The 16,182-nt window shown below is 46.4% G+C and overlaps 1 protein-coding gene across 1 annotated transcript in view; it reads right to left on the reverse strand.

The window, feature by feature from the left end:
- The window catches only part of col24a1 (collagen type XXIV alpha 1), a 677,579-nt gene that overhangs the window by 213,834 nt on the left and 447,563 nt on the right, over positions 1 to 16,182 (reverse strand). The window contains exon 26 of the mRNA XM_085983549.1: positions 7,093 to 7,146. Coding sequence (XP_085839675.1) covers positions 7,093 to 7,146 — 54 coding nt within the window. The remainder of the gene's footprint in view (positions 1 to 7,092; positions 7,147 to 16,182) is intronic.

The following is a 16,182-nucleotide window of genomic DNA, read 5'->3' on the forward strand; positions in this document are numbered from 1 at the left end:
AGCAGGTCAGAGGCTAGGTATTCTGCGGTGAGTGTCTCACCTCCTGACTCCCCAAAGCCTTTCCACCATCTACAAGGCACAAGTCAGGAGTGTGATGGAATACTCTCCATTTGCTTGGATGAGTGCAGTTCCAACAACACTCAAGAAGCTCGACACCATCCAAGACAAAGCAGCCCGCTTGATTGGCACCCCATCCACCACCTTAAACATTCACTCCCTCCACCACCGGCATACCGTGGCAGCAGTGTGTACCATCTACAAGATGCACTGCAGCACCTCCCAAACCCGCGACCTCTTCCACCTTGAAGGACAAGGGCAGCAGGCGCATGGGAACACCGCCACCTCCAAGTTCCCCTCCAAGTCACACACCATCCTGACTTGGAAGTATGTCTCCGATCCTTCATCATCACTGGGTCAAAATCCTTGAACCCCCTCCCTAACAGCAGTGTGGGAGTACCTTCACCACACGGACTGCAGCGGTTCAAGAAGGCGGCTCACCACCACCTTCTCAAGGGCAATTAGGGATGGGCAATAAATGCTGGCCATGCCAGCGATGCCCACATCCCATGAACGAAAAAAAAAAAAAAATTCCATTTGCCGCATTTCTGCCCAACTGAACAGCCCATTGAAATCTTCCTGCAGTCTACAGCTCTCTTGCTCACTGTCAACCACACGGCCAATTTTTGCATCAGCAACACACTTGTTAGTCATGCCCTTTGACATTGTCTGTCCAAGACTGGTTATATGAAATCGAGTAGAAAGTTGATCCTTTCTTACCAACATACCATCCCATCATAAATCGACCCATGTCAGCTCACCCTTCATTCTCTCAAAACCCATTTTCGGAAAATCAAGAGTTTTTTCATGCTCCTCTCCTCCAGTGAGCCTGACACTAAACTCCATCACATTGTGGCCACCATTTTCACTGTAACCTGCTCCATCGTCACCTGGTTATCACACAGTATTTCATCTAACGCTCCCGGCACAGACACGATGGGTCAAATGGCCTCCTTCTGTGCTGTAAATTTCTATAATTCTATGAGAAACATGCTTTCTTTCCTCTTATTTCCATTATACGGCTTCTAGAACATAAGAAATAGGAGCAGGGGTCGGTCATACGGCCCCTCGAGTCTGCTCTGCCATTCAATAAGATCATGGCTGATCATCGACATCAACTCCACTTTCCCGTCCGATCTCCATATCCCTTGATTCCCCTAGAGTCCAAAAATCTATCGATCTCAGCCTTGAATATACTCAAAGACTCAGCATCCACAGCCCTCTGGGGTAGAGAATTCCAAAGATTCACCACCCTCTGAGTGGAGAAATCCCTCCTCATCTCAGTCCTAAATGGCCGACCCCTTATCCTAAGACTATGCCCCCTAGTTCTAGACACTCCAGCCAGGGGAAACAACCTCTCAGCATCTACCCTGTCAATCCCCCTCAGAATCTTGTATGTTTCAATGAGATCACCTCTCATTCTTCTAAACTCCAGAGAGTATCGGCCCATTCTACTCAATCTCTCCTCATAGGACAGCCCTCTCACCCCAGGAATCAATCTAGTGAACCTTCGTTGCACCGCCTCCAAGGCAAGTATGTCCTTCCTCAGATAAGGAGACCAAAACTGTGCACATACATCCCTCCACATACATCCCTTATTTGAGCATAAAGTTTCAGGTCTAATTTTTTTTTCTTAACTTGATGGCCTTTAATTCCAATCATAAGTTCCTGCTACATGATATCATTTCACTAGATCCATACATCTCCTTAGGGCAGAGAAGATTAAGAGCAGATTTGATAGAGGTGTTCAAAATCATGAAGAGGTTTTGATAGAGTAGATCGGGAGAAACTGTTTCCAGTGGCAGGAGGGTCGGTAACCAGAGGACACAGATTGAAGGGAATTGGCAAAAGAACCAGAGGGGAGATGAGGAGAATTCTTTTTTACGCAGCGAGTTGTTGTGATCTGGAATGCGCTGCCTGAAAGGGCGGTGGAAGCAGATTCAATAGTAACTTTCAAAAGCAAAGTGGATGAATACTTGAAGTGGAAACGTTTGCAGGGCTGTGGGGAAAGTGGGACTAATTGGAGAGCACTTTCAAAGAGCCGGCACAGGCACGATGGGCCGAACGGCACTATTCAAAGAAAAGCAGGGGAGTTCTCCTGTTGCCCCGAACAACATTTATCTCGCAACCAGCACCACTAAAACAGATTACATAGAATTACATACAACTTACAGCGCAGAAACAGGCCATTCGGCCCAACTGACCCATGCCAGATTATCTTGTTGCTGTGCGCAAGTTGGCTTCATTGGTTGTGAAGCACTTTGGGACACCCTGAATGAGCACCATACTCATAGGATCAGTTAAACGTTACAAGTATTCACAGTGGGTACGGTAATACAGTGGTTATAGTGGTACACCAGACTAATAGTTTAGTAGATCGTGAGTTCAAACCCCACCATAGCATTTTCCGAAATTGAGTAAAAGAAAATAATTTGAAAATAAAAAGCTAGTACCAGTAAAAAGTGACCATGAAGTTGTTGGTTTGTCATTAAAAACCCAAACGGTTCATTTTAGGGAAAGAAATTATATAGAGCCCTGGTGAGACCACACCTGGAGTATTGTGGACAGTTTTGGTCTCCTTACCTAAGGAAGGATATACTTGCCATAGAGTGAGTGCAACGAAGGTTCACCAGACTGGTTCCTGGGATGGGGGGATTGTCCTATGAGGAGAGATTGAGCAGACTAGGCCTATATTCTCTGGAGTTTAGAAGAATGAGAGGTGATCTCATTGAAACGTATAAAATTCTTAGGGTAGATGCTGAGAGGATGTTTCCCCTGGCTGGGGAGTCTAGAACCAGTGGCCACAGTCTCAGGATAATGGGTCGGCTATTTAGGACTGAGAGGAGGAGGAATTTCTTCACTCAGAGGGTTGTGAACCTTTGGAATTCTCTACCCCAGAGGGCTGGGGATGCTGAGTCACTGAGTATATTCAAGGCGGAGATAGATAGATTATTGGACACTAGGGGAACCAAAGGATATTGGGAAAGGGCGAGAAGGTGGAGTTGAGGTAGAAGATCAGCCATGATCTTATTGAATGACGGAGGAGGCTCGAAGGGCCGAATGGCCGGCTCCTGCTCCTATTTCTTATGTTCTTAAACCTTCCGCCCCTACCCGATCTGGTCTATATGTGACTCCAGTCCCACTCCAACATGGTTGACTCTTAACTGCCCTCTGAAGTGGCCTAGCAAGCCACTCGGTTGTACAAGGGGCAACTAGAGATGGGTAATAAATGTTGTTCTTACCAGCACGCCCATATCCCAAGAATAATTCAGAAAAATATGGTTTATTGGAGAATTTCACAGTACACAAAGAGGCCATTTGGACCATCCCACCAAGGTTGGTGATTGAGCTGATAGAGCTATCCGCTTACCTCCACTGTCTAAAATCTTAGAGTTCCAGAATTAAGCAATAGTAATCAAAACAGGTTCTAATTGGTATTTTAAAAAAAACTAGCCATTTCTTGTACAAAATATAAACACATGAATCTGTGAGTCTTCTTGGCAAATGGCTTCTTTGCCTCAATAAAGATCTCGCTCTGTAGCAAAGTGTTTATGGTGCAGGAGCTGTTTATTGCCCTGTATACTTTACGATTTGCTACACTTTAATTGCTAACATTTTCTTCGAGATTTTTGCAACTCGGTCTCTGTAATCCACATTTTCAAACAAAGAACATGTAAGCTGAGGTCTCTCGTCCAACCATGAAGTCTGCTACGCATTTCCTCCAATCTTTTCTTTAGAACCAAGCAATTAGAAAATTCACATGAAACTAATTTGTTGCATGAACCATGCCTGTACTGAAGTGGATGAGGCTGCTGCTCCTGTATTGTAGCGGTCAAACGCCAAAAGGAATCAGTGTTCAGACCACAAACAGGATTCCCCATCACTTTCAAAATCTCACATGATGATCGGGTGTAATCCTGTCCTCACCCGACATCTGCCTAAAACAGGAGCTGCTGGACTGGGATAAGGAATGTGAACCCCGGTTGATTTTTGCCTCCCTAAATGGAGTAGATTGGGCCTATACTCTCTGGAGTTCAGAAGATTGAGAGGTGATCTAAATGGAATGGCGGCGCGCACCGACGCAGCGGCTTTGCTTCTCCCAGTCGTGGGAGCTTGCAAGATCACATTTCGTTGTTCATGTACTTGTGCAATGACAATAAAGTTGAATTATTATTATTATTATTATTAATTATTATTATATGATTGATTGTTTTAACATGTATGTGCATTTTATTGAAATTAGGTAAAGTTCCTGGGATGGGGGGATTGTCCTATGAGGAGAGATTGAGTAGACTAGGCCTATACTCTCTAGAGTTTAGAAACATGAGAGGTGATCTCATTGAAACATACAAAATTCTTACAGGGCTTGGCAGGGTAGATGCAGGGAGGATGTTTCCCCTGGCTGGGGAGTCTAGAACCAGGGGTCACAGTCTCAGAATAAGGGGTCGGCCATTTAGGACTGAGATGAGGAGAAATTTCTTCACTCAGAGGGTGGTGAATCTTTGGAATTCTCTACCCCAGAGGGCTGTGGAGGCTCAGTCGTTGAGTATATTCAAGACAGAGATCGATAGATTTTTGGACTCTAGGGGAATCAAGGGATATGGAGATCGGGCGGGAAAGTGGAGTTGAGGTCGATGATCAGCCATGATCTCATTGAATGGCGGAGCAGGCTCGAGGGGCTGAATGGCCGACTCCTGCTCCTCTTCCTTATGTTCTTGTGTTCTAAACCAGGGGTGCGGAGACCAATTATAGCCCTCCTATCAATTCACAACAGTCACAAAGAGAAGTTAAGCTGAGGGATGCCTGTCCGCCCATCTAGCTCACCCTTCCTTAGAGGAGTATGGTCCGGCAACGCCTCGGTTTTAAAATTCTCATTCTTGCTTTCCAATCCCTCCGTGGCCTCGCCCCCTCCCTCTCTCTGTAATCTCCTCCAGCCCTGCAACCCTCCGAGATCTCTGCGCTCCTCCAATTCTGGCCTTTTGTGCATCCCCCGATTTTAATCGCCCCACAATTGGTGGCCGCGCCTTCAGCTGACTCCCTAAACCTCTCCGCCCCTCTACCTCTCTCCCCTCTCTCTCCTCTTTGAGTGACCTGTCCTACTATCTCCTTACGTGGCTCAGTGTCAAACTCCTGTGAAGCGCCTTGGGACTTTTTGCTACGTCAAAGGCCATAAGAAAAAGCAAACCAAACACCGGGGTTCATTTCTGGAGAGATTCATTGTTAAACCTGTATCGAACCTTGGTTAGACCACACTTGGAGCACTGTGCACAGTTCTGGTCGCCATATTATAAAAAGCATATAAAAAGCACTGGAGAAGGTGCAAAAAAGATTTACTACAATCATACCAGAACTGAGAGGTTATAACGATCAGGAAAGATTGAACAGGCTGGGGCTCTTTTCTCTAGAAAAGATAAAATTGAGGGGTGACCTGATCGAGGTCTTTTAAGATTATAAAAGGGTTTTCCACTCCTTTCCCCCTCCCCCTTTCCTTTTGTTCCGCTCTCACACCTGGCAGCTATCCCTTGCCCTGCCAGTACACTTTACATCCAATCTCAGCCTATTACCATCTCGTCTAGCTTCTAACACCTTTTATTGTCTCTTTTTTACTTCTTTTGTTTCTTTTATCCGATCGCAGCCCTGCCTCCGATCTATCTTTTCTTTCCAGTTTTGAAGAAGGGTTCGACCCGAAAGGTCAACTCAAATTTCTGTCCACAGATGTTGCCTGACCTGCTGAGTTTTTCCAGCATTTTCTGTTGTTATTTTAGACATAGAGAAGATGTTTCCACTTGCGAGGGAGACCAGAACTAGGGGCCATCAATATAAGATAGTCACTGACATGAATCTTGTCATTTATGTGGAAATGACTTATGAAGTAATACTGGGCAGCCTGCTGGTGGCGCTGTCCAGGGAGAGTATAAATACTCGGGCATGGGCCCAGCTTGCGCAGGACATTCTTTAACAGGAACTAGTGAAGGACACAACTAGATCTCCATGTTGAAAAACAGTCGATTAAAGCCTTGTTTAATACTCAGACCAAGTGCCTCGTAGTTTTCTTACGTCAGTCACTAATAAATCCAATGGGGAATTCAGGAGAAACTTCTTTACCCAGAGAGTGGTGAGAATGTGGAACTTGCTACCACAGGGAGTGGTTGAGGCGAATAGTGTAGATACATTTAAGGGGAGGCTGGATAAACACATGAGGGAGAAAGGAATAGAAGGATATGGTGATGGGGTGAGATGAAGAGGGGTGGGAGGAGGCTCGTCTGAAGCAGAAACACCGGCACAGACCAGGTGGACCGAATGGCCTGTTTCTGTGCTGTAAATACTTTGTAAAGGGGCTATATAGATGCAAGTTGTTGTTGCTATTCTGCATTTTCCAACCTTTCTCTTATTCATCTTCGTGATACCTTGTTCTCCTTCTGTGATTTATATGCAGTGCAATTATTTTTTGAAATTCATTTATGGGATGCATTTATTGCCCATCCCTAATTGCCCTCGAGAAGGTGGTGGTGAGCTACCTTCTTGAACCGCTGCAGTCCGTGTGGTGAAGGTGCTCCCACAGTGCTGTTAGGGAGGGAGTTCCAGGATTTTGACCCAGCGACGATGAAGGAACGGCGATATATTTCCAAGTCAGGATGGTGTGTGACTTGGAGGGGAGCTTGGAGGTGGTGGTGTTCCTATGCGCCCGCTGCCCTTGTCCTTCTAGGTGGTAGAGGTCGTGGATTTGGGAGGTGGTGTCGCGGGTTTGGGAGCTGCCATCAATCCTCCACAGGAGATCGCAACATAGGAACAGGAGGCCATTCAGCCCCTCGAGCCTGTTGCACCATTGAATGAGACCACGGGCTGATCTGTACCTCAGCTCCATCTACGCGCCTTGGTTCCGTAACCCATAATACCCTTGCCCAGCAATGGATGGCTCTCTTATTTGCATAGTGCATCCCGTTTAAACCAATGGAAAGTTGACATGAATGATTGGATTGAACCTGGATTTAACCTGTGGGTCTTGGAGTGAGATATGTCTGACTTACTGCTTACCATGGATCCTTTTTCCCCAGGAGGTCCCAAAGGGCCTGGATCACCACGATCACCCTGAATTAAAAACAAAAATCACTTTAAACAATGGCTTACTTCGTAACCAAGAGATCAAAAAATCATTGCGAGCACTCAAAATCTCCCCATCATTTTACCAAATCAATGATGAAAGATATTTTACAATTTGGATCTGATCCAAGGGCAGCCACACCAAGGCCTTGCCCAGCCTAAGTGTAGTATTCTTAGTTTTATATCATACCATCACATCCGTCTTTCGGATGAGGTGTTAAACCACCTGCCCTCTCAGGTGGACGGAAAGGATCCCTTGGCACTATTTCGAAAAAAGCTGGGGAGTTCTCCCTGATGTCCTGGGCCAATATTTATCCCTCAACCAACATCACTAAAAACAGATTATCTGGTCATTTATCACATTGCTGTTTGTGGGTGCTTGCTGTGCGCAAATTGGCTGCCTCGTTTTCTACATTACAACAGTGACTACACTGTACTTCATTGGCTGAAAAGCGCATTGAGACATCCTGAGGCTGTGAAAGGTGCCGTGTAAGTGTCAGTTCTTGCTTTAACACAGACAGGTTGGTGAGACTAATATGCTTTTTATGATCAGCATTACTACACTGAGCATACACACATCTGTTTCCAGGAGATCTTGTGTTTAATAGTATAGATTTGTCACTGCATTGATGTACGTCCTTCCCCTTGAGACAGGCTTTGCATCAAACATCTGTCTGAGGTACGAAAATTGCTAAGAATTTGAAACACTTGCGGCCTCAGGCATATTTCCATTTCCAAAACTAATCCCTGTGGATTTATCTCGCAACTGTGAGCAAACAATAACATTCTTTCCCATCATTCCTGAACGAGAACAACTAGCGGCACGTCTCACCTGTTGTATCTCAGTAACTAGCTGTACATCTCACCTGTTGTATCTCAGTAACTAGCTGTAGGTCTCATCTGTTGTATCTCAGTAACCAGCTGTACGACTCACCTGTTGTACTTCAGTAACTAGCTGTACGTCTCACCTGTTGTATCTCAGTAACTAGCTGTACGTCTCACCTGTTGTATCTCAGTAACTAGCTGTACGTCTCACCTGTTGTATCTCAGTAACTAGCTGTACGTCTCACCTGTTGTATCTCAGTAACTAGCTGTACATCTCACCTGTTGTATCTCAGTAACTAGCTGTAGGTCTCATCTGTTGTATCTCAGTAACCAGCTGTACGACTCACCTGTTGTACTTCAGTAACTAGCTGTACGTCTCACCTGTTGTATCTCAGTAACTAGCTGTACGTCTCACCTGTTGTATCTCAGTAACTAGCTGTACGTCTCACCTGCAGTACCTCAGTAACTAGGGCTTTTGGTAGACACAAAAGGCTAAAGACGGAGGAAGCCCCAGAGGAGTACAAAAAGTGCAGGGGGATACTTAAAAAAGAAATTAGGAGATCAAGGAGGGGCCATGAAATAACACTGGCGAGCAAAATAAAGGAAAATCCGAAGATGTTTTATAAGTATATTAAGGGTAAGAGGATAACTAGGGAAAAAATAGGGCCCATTAGGGACAAAAGTGGCAATCTGTGTGTGGAGCCGGAAGATGTAGGAGGGGTTCTAAATGAATTTTTTGCATCTGTTTTCACTATGGAGAAGGACGATGTAGACATAGAAATAGGGCGGGGGGACTGTGATATGCTCGAACATATTAACATCGAGAGGGAGGAGGTATTGGCGGTTTTAGCTGGCCTAAAAATGGATAAATCCCCAGGCCCGGATGAAATGTATCCCAGGCTGCTGTGTGAGGCAAAGGAGGAGATTGCGGGGGCTCTAACACATATATTCAGGACCTCTCTGGCCACAGGGGATGTGCCAGAGGACTGGAGAACCGCTAATGTAGTACCATTATTCAAGAAGGGTAGTAGGGAAAAACTGGGGAACTACAGGCCAGTGAGCCTAACATCAGTGGTAGGAAAATTATTGGAAAAAATCCTGAGGGACAAAATTTGTCTCCACTTGGAGAGGCAAGGGTTAATCAGGGATAGTCAACATGGCTTTGTCAAGGGAAGATCATGTCTGACTAATTTGATTGAATTTTTTGAGGGGGTGACTAGGTGTGTGGATGAGGGTAACGCAGTGGATGTGGTATACATGGATTTCAGTAAGGCCTTCGATAAAGTCCCGCACAGGAGACTGGTCAAGAAGGTAAGAGCTCATGGAATCCAGGGTGCCTTGGCACATTGGATACAAAACTGGCTTAGTGGCAGAAGGCAGAGGGTGATGGTCGAAGGTTGTTTTTGTGACTGGAAGCCTGTGGCCAGTGGAGTACCACAGGGATCGGTGCTGGGTCCCTTGCTGTTTGTGGTCTACATTAATGACTTGGATATGAATGTAAAGGGTATGATCAGTAAGTTCGCGGATGATACAAAAATTGGTAGGGTGGTAAATAGCGAGGAGGGTAGCCTCAGTCTGCAGGACGATATAGATGGGTTGGTCAGATGGGCGGAACAGTGGCAAATGGAATTTAACCCGGAAAAGTGCGAGGTGATGCACTTTGGGGGGACTAACAAGGCAAAGGAATACACAAAGAATGGAAAGACCCTAGGCAAGACGGAGGGTCAGAGGGATCTGGGTGTGCAAGTACACAGATCCCTGAAGGCGGCGGAACAGGTGGATAAGGTGGTAAAAAAGGCATATGGGATACTTGCCTTCATTAGCCGAGGCATTGAATATAAGAGCAAGGAGGTTATGATGGAGCTGTATAAAACACTGGTTAGGCCACAGCTGGAATACTGTGTGCAGTTCTGGTCGCCACACTACAGGAAGGATGTGATCGCGTTAGAGAGGGTGCAGAGGAGGTTCACCAGGATGTTACCAGGGCTGGAGCGCTTCGGCTATGAAGAGAGACTGGGCAGATTGGGTTTGTTTTCCTTGGAGCAGAGGAGGCTGAGGGGGGACATGATTGAGGTGTACAAAATTATGAGGGGCATAGATAGGATGGATGCTGAGGAGCTTTTTCCCTTAGTAGAGGGGTCAATAACTAGGGGGCATAGATTCAAGGTAAAGGGCGGGAGGTTTAGAGGGGATTTGAGAAAGAACTTTTTCACCCAGAGGGTGGTTGGAGTCTGGAACTCACTGCCTGAAAGGGTTGTGGAGGCAGAAACCCTCACAACATTTAAGAAGCATTTGGATGTGCACTTGAAATGCCATAGCATACAAGGCTACGGGCCAAATGCTGGAATATGGGATTAGATTAGGCAGGGCTTGATGGCCGGCGCGGACACGATGGGCCTCTATCCGTGCTGTATTACTCTATGACTCTATGAGATCTACGTCTCACCTGTTGTATCTCAGTAACTAGCTGTACGTCTGACCTGTTGTATCTCAGTAACTAGCTGTACGTCTGACCTGTTGTATCTCAGTAACTAGCTCTACGTCTCACCTGTTGCACCTCAGTAACTAGCTGTACGTCTGACCTGTTGTATCTCAGTAACTAGCTGTAGGTCTCACATGTTGTGTCTCAGTAACTAGCTGTACGACTCACCTGTTGTATCTCAGTAACTAGCTGTACGTCTCACCTGTTGTATCTCAGTAACTAGCTGTAGGTCTCAGCTGTTGTATCTCAGTAACTAGCTGTATGTCTCACATGTTGTGTCTCATTAACTAGCTGTACGTCTCACCTGCTGTATCTCAGTAACTAGCTGTAGGTCTCACATGTTGTGTCTCAGTAACTAGCTGTACGACTCTCCTGCTGTATCTCAGTAACTAGCTATATGTCTGACCTGTTGTATCGCAGTAACTAGCTCTACGTCTCACCTGCTGTATCTCAGTAACTAGCTGTACGTCTCACCTGTTGTATCTCAGTAACTAGCTGTAAATCTGACCTGTTGTATCTCAGTAACTAGCTGTACATCTCACCTGTTGTATCTTAGTAACTAGCTGTACGTCTGACCTGTTGTATCTCAGTAACTAGCTGTACGACTCACCTGTTGTATCTCAGTAACTAGCTGTACGACTCACCTGCTGTATCTCAGTAACTAGCTGTACGTCTCACCTGTTGTATCTCAGTAACTAGCTGTACGTCTGACCTGTTGTATCTCAGTAACTAGCTGTACGACTCACCTGTTGTACCTCAGTAACTAGCTGTACGTCTCACCTGCTGTATGTCAGTAACTAGCTGTACGTCTCACCTGTTGTATCTCAGTAACTAGCTGTAGGTCTCACATGTTGTATCTCAGTAACTAGCTGTATGTCTCACCTGTTGTATCTCAGTAACTAGCTGTATGTCTCACCTGTTGTATCTCAGTAACTAGCTGTACGTCTCACCTATTGTATCTCAGTAACTAGCTGTACGTCTGACCTGTTGTATCTCAGTAACTAGCTCTATGTCTTACCTGCTGTATCTCAGTAACTAGCTGTACGTCTCACCTGTTGTATCTCAGTAACTAGCTGTACGTCTCACCTGCTGTATCTCAGTAACTAGCTGTACGTCTCGCCTGCTGTATCTCAGTAACTAGCTGTATGACTCACCTGCTATAATTCAGTAACTAGCGGTACATCTCACCTGCTGTATCTCAGTAACTAGCTGTACGACTCACCTGCTGTATCTCAGTAACTAGCTGTACATCTGACCTGTTGTATCTCAGTAACTAGCTGTACGTCTCACCTATTGTATCTCAGTAACTAGCTGTACGTCTGACCTGTTGTACCTCAGTAACTAGCTGTAGGTCTCACCTGCTGTATCTCAGTAACTAGCTGTACGACTCACCTGTTGTATCTCAGTAACTAGCTGTACGACTCACCTGTTGTACCTCAGTAACTAGCTATACGTCTCACCTGCTGTATCTCAGTAACTAGCTGTACGACTCACCTGTTGTACCTCAGTAACTAGCTCTACGTCTCACCTGCTGTATCTCAGTAACTAGCTGTACGACTCACCTGTTGTATCTCAGTAACTAGCTGTATGACTCACCTGTTGTATCTCATTAACTAGCTGTACGTCTGACCTGTTGTATCTCAGTAACTAGCTCTACGTCTCACCTGCTGTATCTCAGTAACTAGCTGTAGGTCTCACCTGCTATATCTCAGTAACTAGCTGTACGTCTCACCTGCTGTATCTCAGTAACTAGCTGTACGACTCACCTGCAGTATCTCAGTAACTAGCTCTACGTCTCACCTGTTGTACCTCAGTAACTAGCTGTACGTCTCACCTGCTGTATCTCAGTAACTAGCTGTACGACTCACCTGCTGTATCTCAGTAACTAGCTGTACGTCTCACCTGCTGTATCTCAGTAACTAGCTGTACGTCTCACCTGCTATATCTCAGTAACTAGCTGTACGTCTCACCTGCTGTATCTCAGTAACTAGCTGTACGACTCACCTGTTGTACCTCAGTAACTAGCTGTACGTCTCACCTGCTGTATCTCAGTAACTAGCTGTACGTCTCACCTGCTGTATCTCAGTAACTAGCTGTACGTCTCACCTGTTGTATCTCAGTAACTAGCTGTACGACTCACCTGTTGTACCTCAGTAACTAGCTGTACGTCTCACCTGCTGTATCTCAGTAACTAGCTGTAGGTCTCACCTGCTATATCTCAGTAACTAGCTGTACGTCTCACCTGTTGTACCTCAGTAACTAGCTCTACGTCTCACCTGCTGTATCTCAGTAACTAGCTGTACGTCTCACCTGCTGTATCTCAGTAACTAGCTGTACGACTCACCTGCTGTATCTCAGTAACTAGCTGTACGTCTCACCTGCAGTATCTCAGTAACTAGCTCTACGTCTCACCTGTTGTACCTCAGTAACTAGCTGTACGTCTCACCTGCTGTATCTCAGTAACTAGTTGGAAAGGCAGGCATAAACCTTTCAGCATTTAATAAATGCCAGTAGGCTGTGCGTAATCCGCAGTATTGGAATCACGGGGAAAAATTGGGTCACGCCCCCTTTGGGGCGCTAACTTTCCCGGGGCGCTACTTTTAGCGCCCCGAAAAAATTAGCGCCCCCGCACCCGAAATTCACTGGTAGCGCCCCAAGAGGGAAGCGGGGTGTTAATGGAAGCGCCCCGCCTCCCTCTTGGGGCGCTGCGAGTGAATATCGCGGCACTACGTGCCTCAGTACTGCAGGCCTTCTCCCCTTATTAAAGGGGAGGGGCCTTGCGCAGCGCGACCCGGGGCCCAGCTGGGCCCCCCAGGGATCTGAGTGCCGGCAAAACAGCCCGGCAGTCAAGAGAAGTGCTGGGCTCAGGGAGCGCAGCCGGCACTCCGCGGGGGGGGGCTGGTCAGGAGGCCGGGGATGGCAGCAGGGGGGGAGGCGGCAGGTGCTGGCCGCCCGGCACCTCCCCGTTAATTTGCGCCGCCCCGGTCGCAGGTAGGCCCCCCTGACCCCGTCGGACATAGCGTCCGGCGGTAAGTCAGGGGGCGCTTCTGAAGATCGCGAGTGGGGCACTGCGCACGGCGATGACGTCATCGCCTGAGGCACAGCGCCGTGGGGCTCTAACGGTTACCGCCGCCGCTAACCTCCCGCTGAATTTCACGGGAGGCTTTGGCGGCGCCGTACCCAGGCGCTAGTTAGGGCCCTAACGGGAGCCGCAAATCAACCGAACTTTCCCCCCATAGAATCTTACAGCAAAGGAGGAGACCATTCGGCCCATCGTGCCTGTGCCAGCTCTTTGAAAGAGCTCTCCAATTAGTCCCACTACCCGCTCTTTCCCCAGAGCCCTGAATATTTTTTCCCTTCAAGTATTTGTCCAATTCCCTTTTGAAGATTACTATTGAATTTACTTCCACCACTGTAGTATATCATCACATGGTTTGTCACATGGTTTAGTATGAGCATGCTCAGTTCGCTCTGGCCTAGTAAACAAGCACCTTGACTCGCAACTCAGCGTGTCTCTGTCCTTCATTTGTTCTACCCACTTATATTACATTTTTGGCGACGACAATGGGATCCCAAAGCCAGTTTTAGGGATCATGGAAGGACACAGTGTTCAACCTTCGAGTGGAAACATTTAAGGTGAATTTGTGATACCTAAACTGAATTTTTTTTGTGATGTTTTACTGTTAATGCTGATGCAGAATCGTCTGTGCTTCGCCTTCATGTGTATGTATACACAGCAACAGCGGCGCTGATTCTCACAGGTACACGGGTAGCGTGCTGAGTCACTGATCAACGGGATTGGGACAATCATGGCCGCGCCTACGGGATTCATCGGAAGCCCCGGCCTGTATGACTGAGCTCGCGAACCATTGAGTTCTTACACTGAGCGGATGGAGATGTTTTTTTTTAAGGCAAATAACATTATTGAGACCGAAGGTGCAGATGAGAATGTTCAAAGAACAGAATAAAGTAATTCGTGAACGTAAAAAAGCACTTTTTCTAACGGCGATCGGGCCAGATGTCTACGGAACTTTGACAAACCTACTCGCACCAGGGAAAGCGAAGGATGCGTCGTTTGAGGATATTGTCGAGAAACTCGAGGACCATTTCGACCCAAAGCCAGTAGAAATAGCGGAGAGCGAGAAGTTTGGTACCAGAAACCAAAAACAGAGTGAAACCATCAGTGAGTACATTGTAGCTCTTAAAAACCTGTCTTTGCATTGTAGCTTCAGCACATGGTTGGATTGTGTGTTGCGAGATAAGTTTATGTGTGGGCTGGTGGATGAGCGCACACAGTCCAAGTTACTGAACACTCCGAACCTAACGTTTCACATAGAATGCAAAATCACCCTATCTATGGAGATGGTGTCTAAGAATGCTAGGGAGCTCCGTCCAACCCTAGTGATTAGTGAAGCTGAGGTCTACAGTCACAAAGCCACCGCCAAACCTAAAGCTGGGAGACCGAGTCAAAAGCATGTCGGTGAGAGCAGTTCAGTGAATTGTTATCGCTGCAATGGAAATCACTCACCCCAGACCTGCCAATACAGAAATGCGAAGTGTTTTCACTGCCAGAAGCAAGTAACAGCTTGCAGAGCTAGATCGAAAGCAGGAAGTAAGAACCATTCTAGTGGCAATGCAAAGCAGCGAAAAAAGGGAGGAATTCACAATATTGAAGTGAACACGCCTGATGTTGAAGACTAGGCATCTACAGTATCTATGCCACTAGCGGCAATGCTAATAGTTGTGAGAAAGACTTGCGTACAAAAGTTTTGATCAACGAGCAATATATTGATATGTGTATCGACACAGCGGACTGCTCTATCATGAGTAAGGACACATATGAGAGTAAGTTTAATCAAATTCCACTTACAAAGAGTACCGTAGAGTTAAAAACCTACCCCGGAGAAATCCTAGAGACACGTGGACAAATGGAATGTATAGTTCAGCACAACGGCCAGTCAGTAAAGCTGCCTATTACTGTAGCGAGCTACAACAACAGGTCAACCCTCATGGGCAAAGACTGGTTGAAAAAGTTAAAACTAGACTGGAAAAACATCTTCAGTGTAGATGCTTCAAAGAAGTGACTCGACACAATGCTGAACAAATATAAAAGCATGTTCACAGACAGCTATGAGGGCAACACTAAGTATGACGAGCATATCTGCATCAAGTCCAACGCGAAGCCTGTCTATTGTAAGGCAATGGGTTGAAAAAAGTCAGGTGGAGGAAGAGCTAGCGAAGCTCAGAGAGAACGGAGTGCTAGTAAAAACTGACAAAAGTGAATGGGCTACCCCGATTGTGGTAGCGCCCAAAGCAGACAAAACTGTACGCTTGTGCGGTGACGACAAAGTTACTATCAACCAAGCAGTTGACGATGAGCAGTACCCGTTACCTACATCGCAAGATTTGTATGCAGCACTCTCGGGGTCAAAGGTTTTCTCCAAGCTTGACCTGTCGCACGCTTACACTCAGCTGAATGTTGACAAAGAGTCAACAGTATCCCAAATTGTCAAATTGAAAAGGAGCAAATGTGCTTTTGTGCAGCCTGAGGTTGTGTACCTTGGTTTGAAAGTTGATGCAAATGGCTTGCAACCAGTGAAGGAAAAGGTTGATGCTGTCATCAATGCTCCAAAGCCACAGAACATGTCTGAGTTAAGATCTTTCCTTGGAATGGTCCAGTACTACGCACGTTTCTTACCTGAGTTATTGACCATGTT

The sequence above is a fragment of the Somniosus microcephalus genome, chromosome 3 (genome assembly GCF_052327205.1).
Source record: "Somniosus microcephalus isolate GS21.2 chromosome 3, FLI_Smic_1.0, whole genome shotgun sequence".
Lineage (NCBI taxonomy): Eukaryota > Metazoa > Chordata > Chondrichthyes > Squaliformes > Somniosidae > Somniosus > Somniosus microcephalus.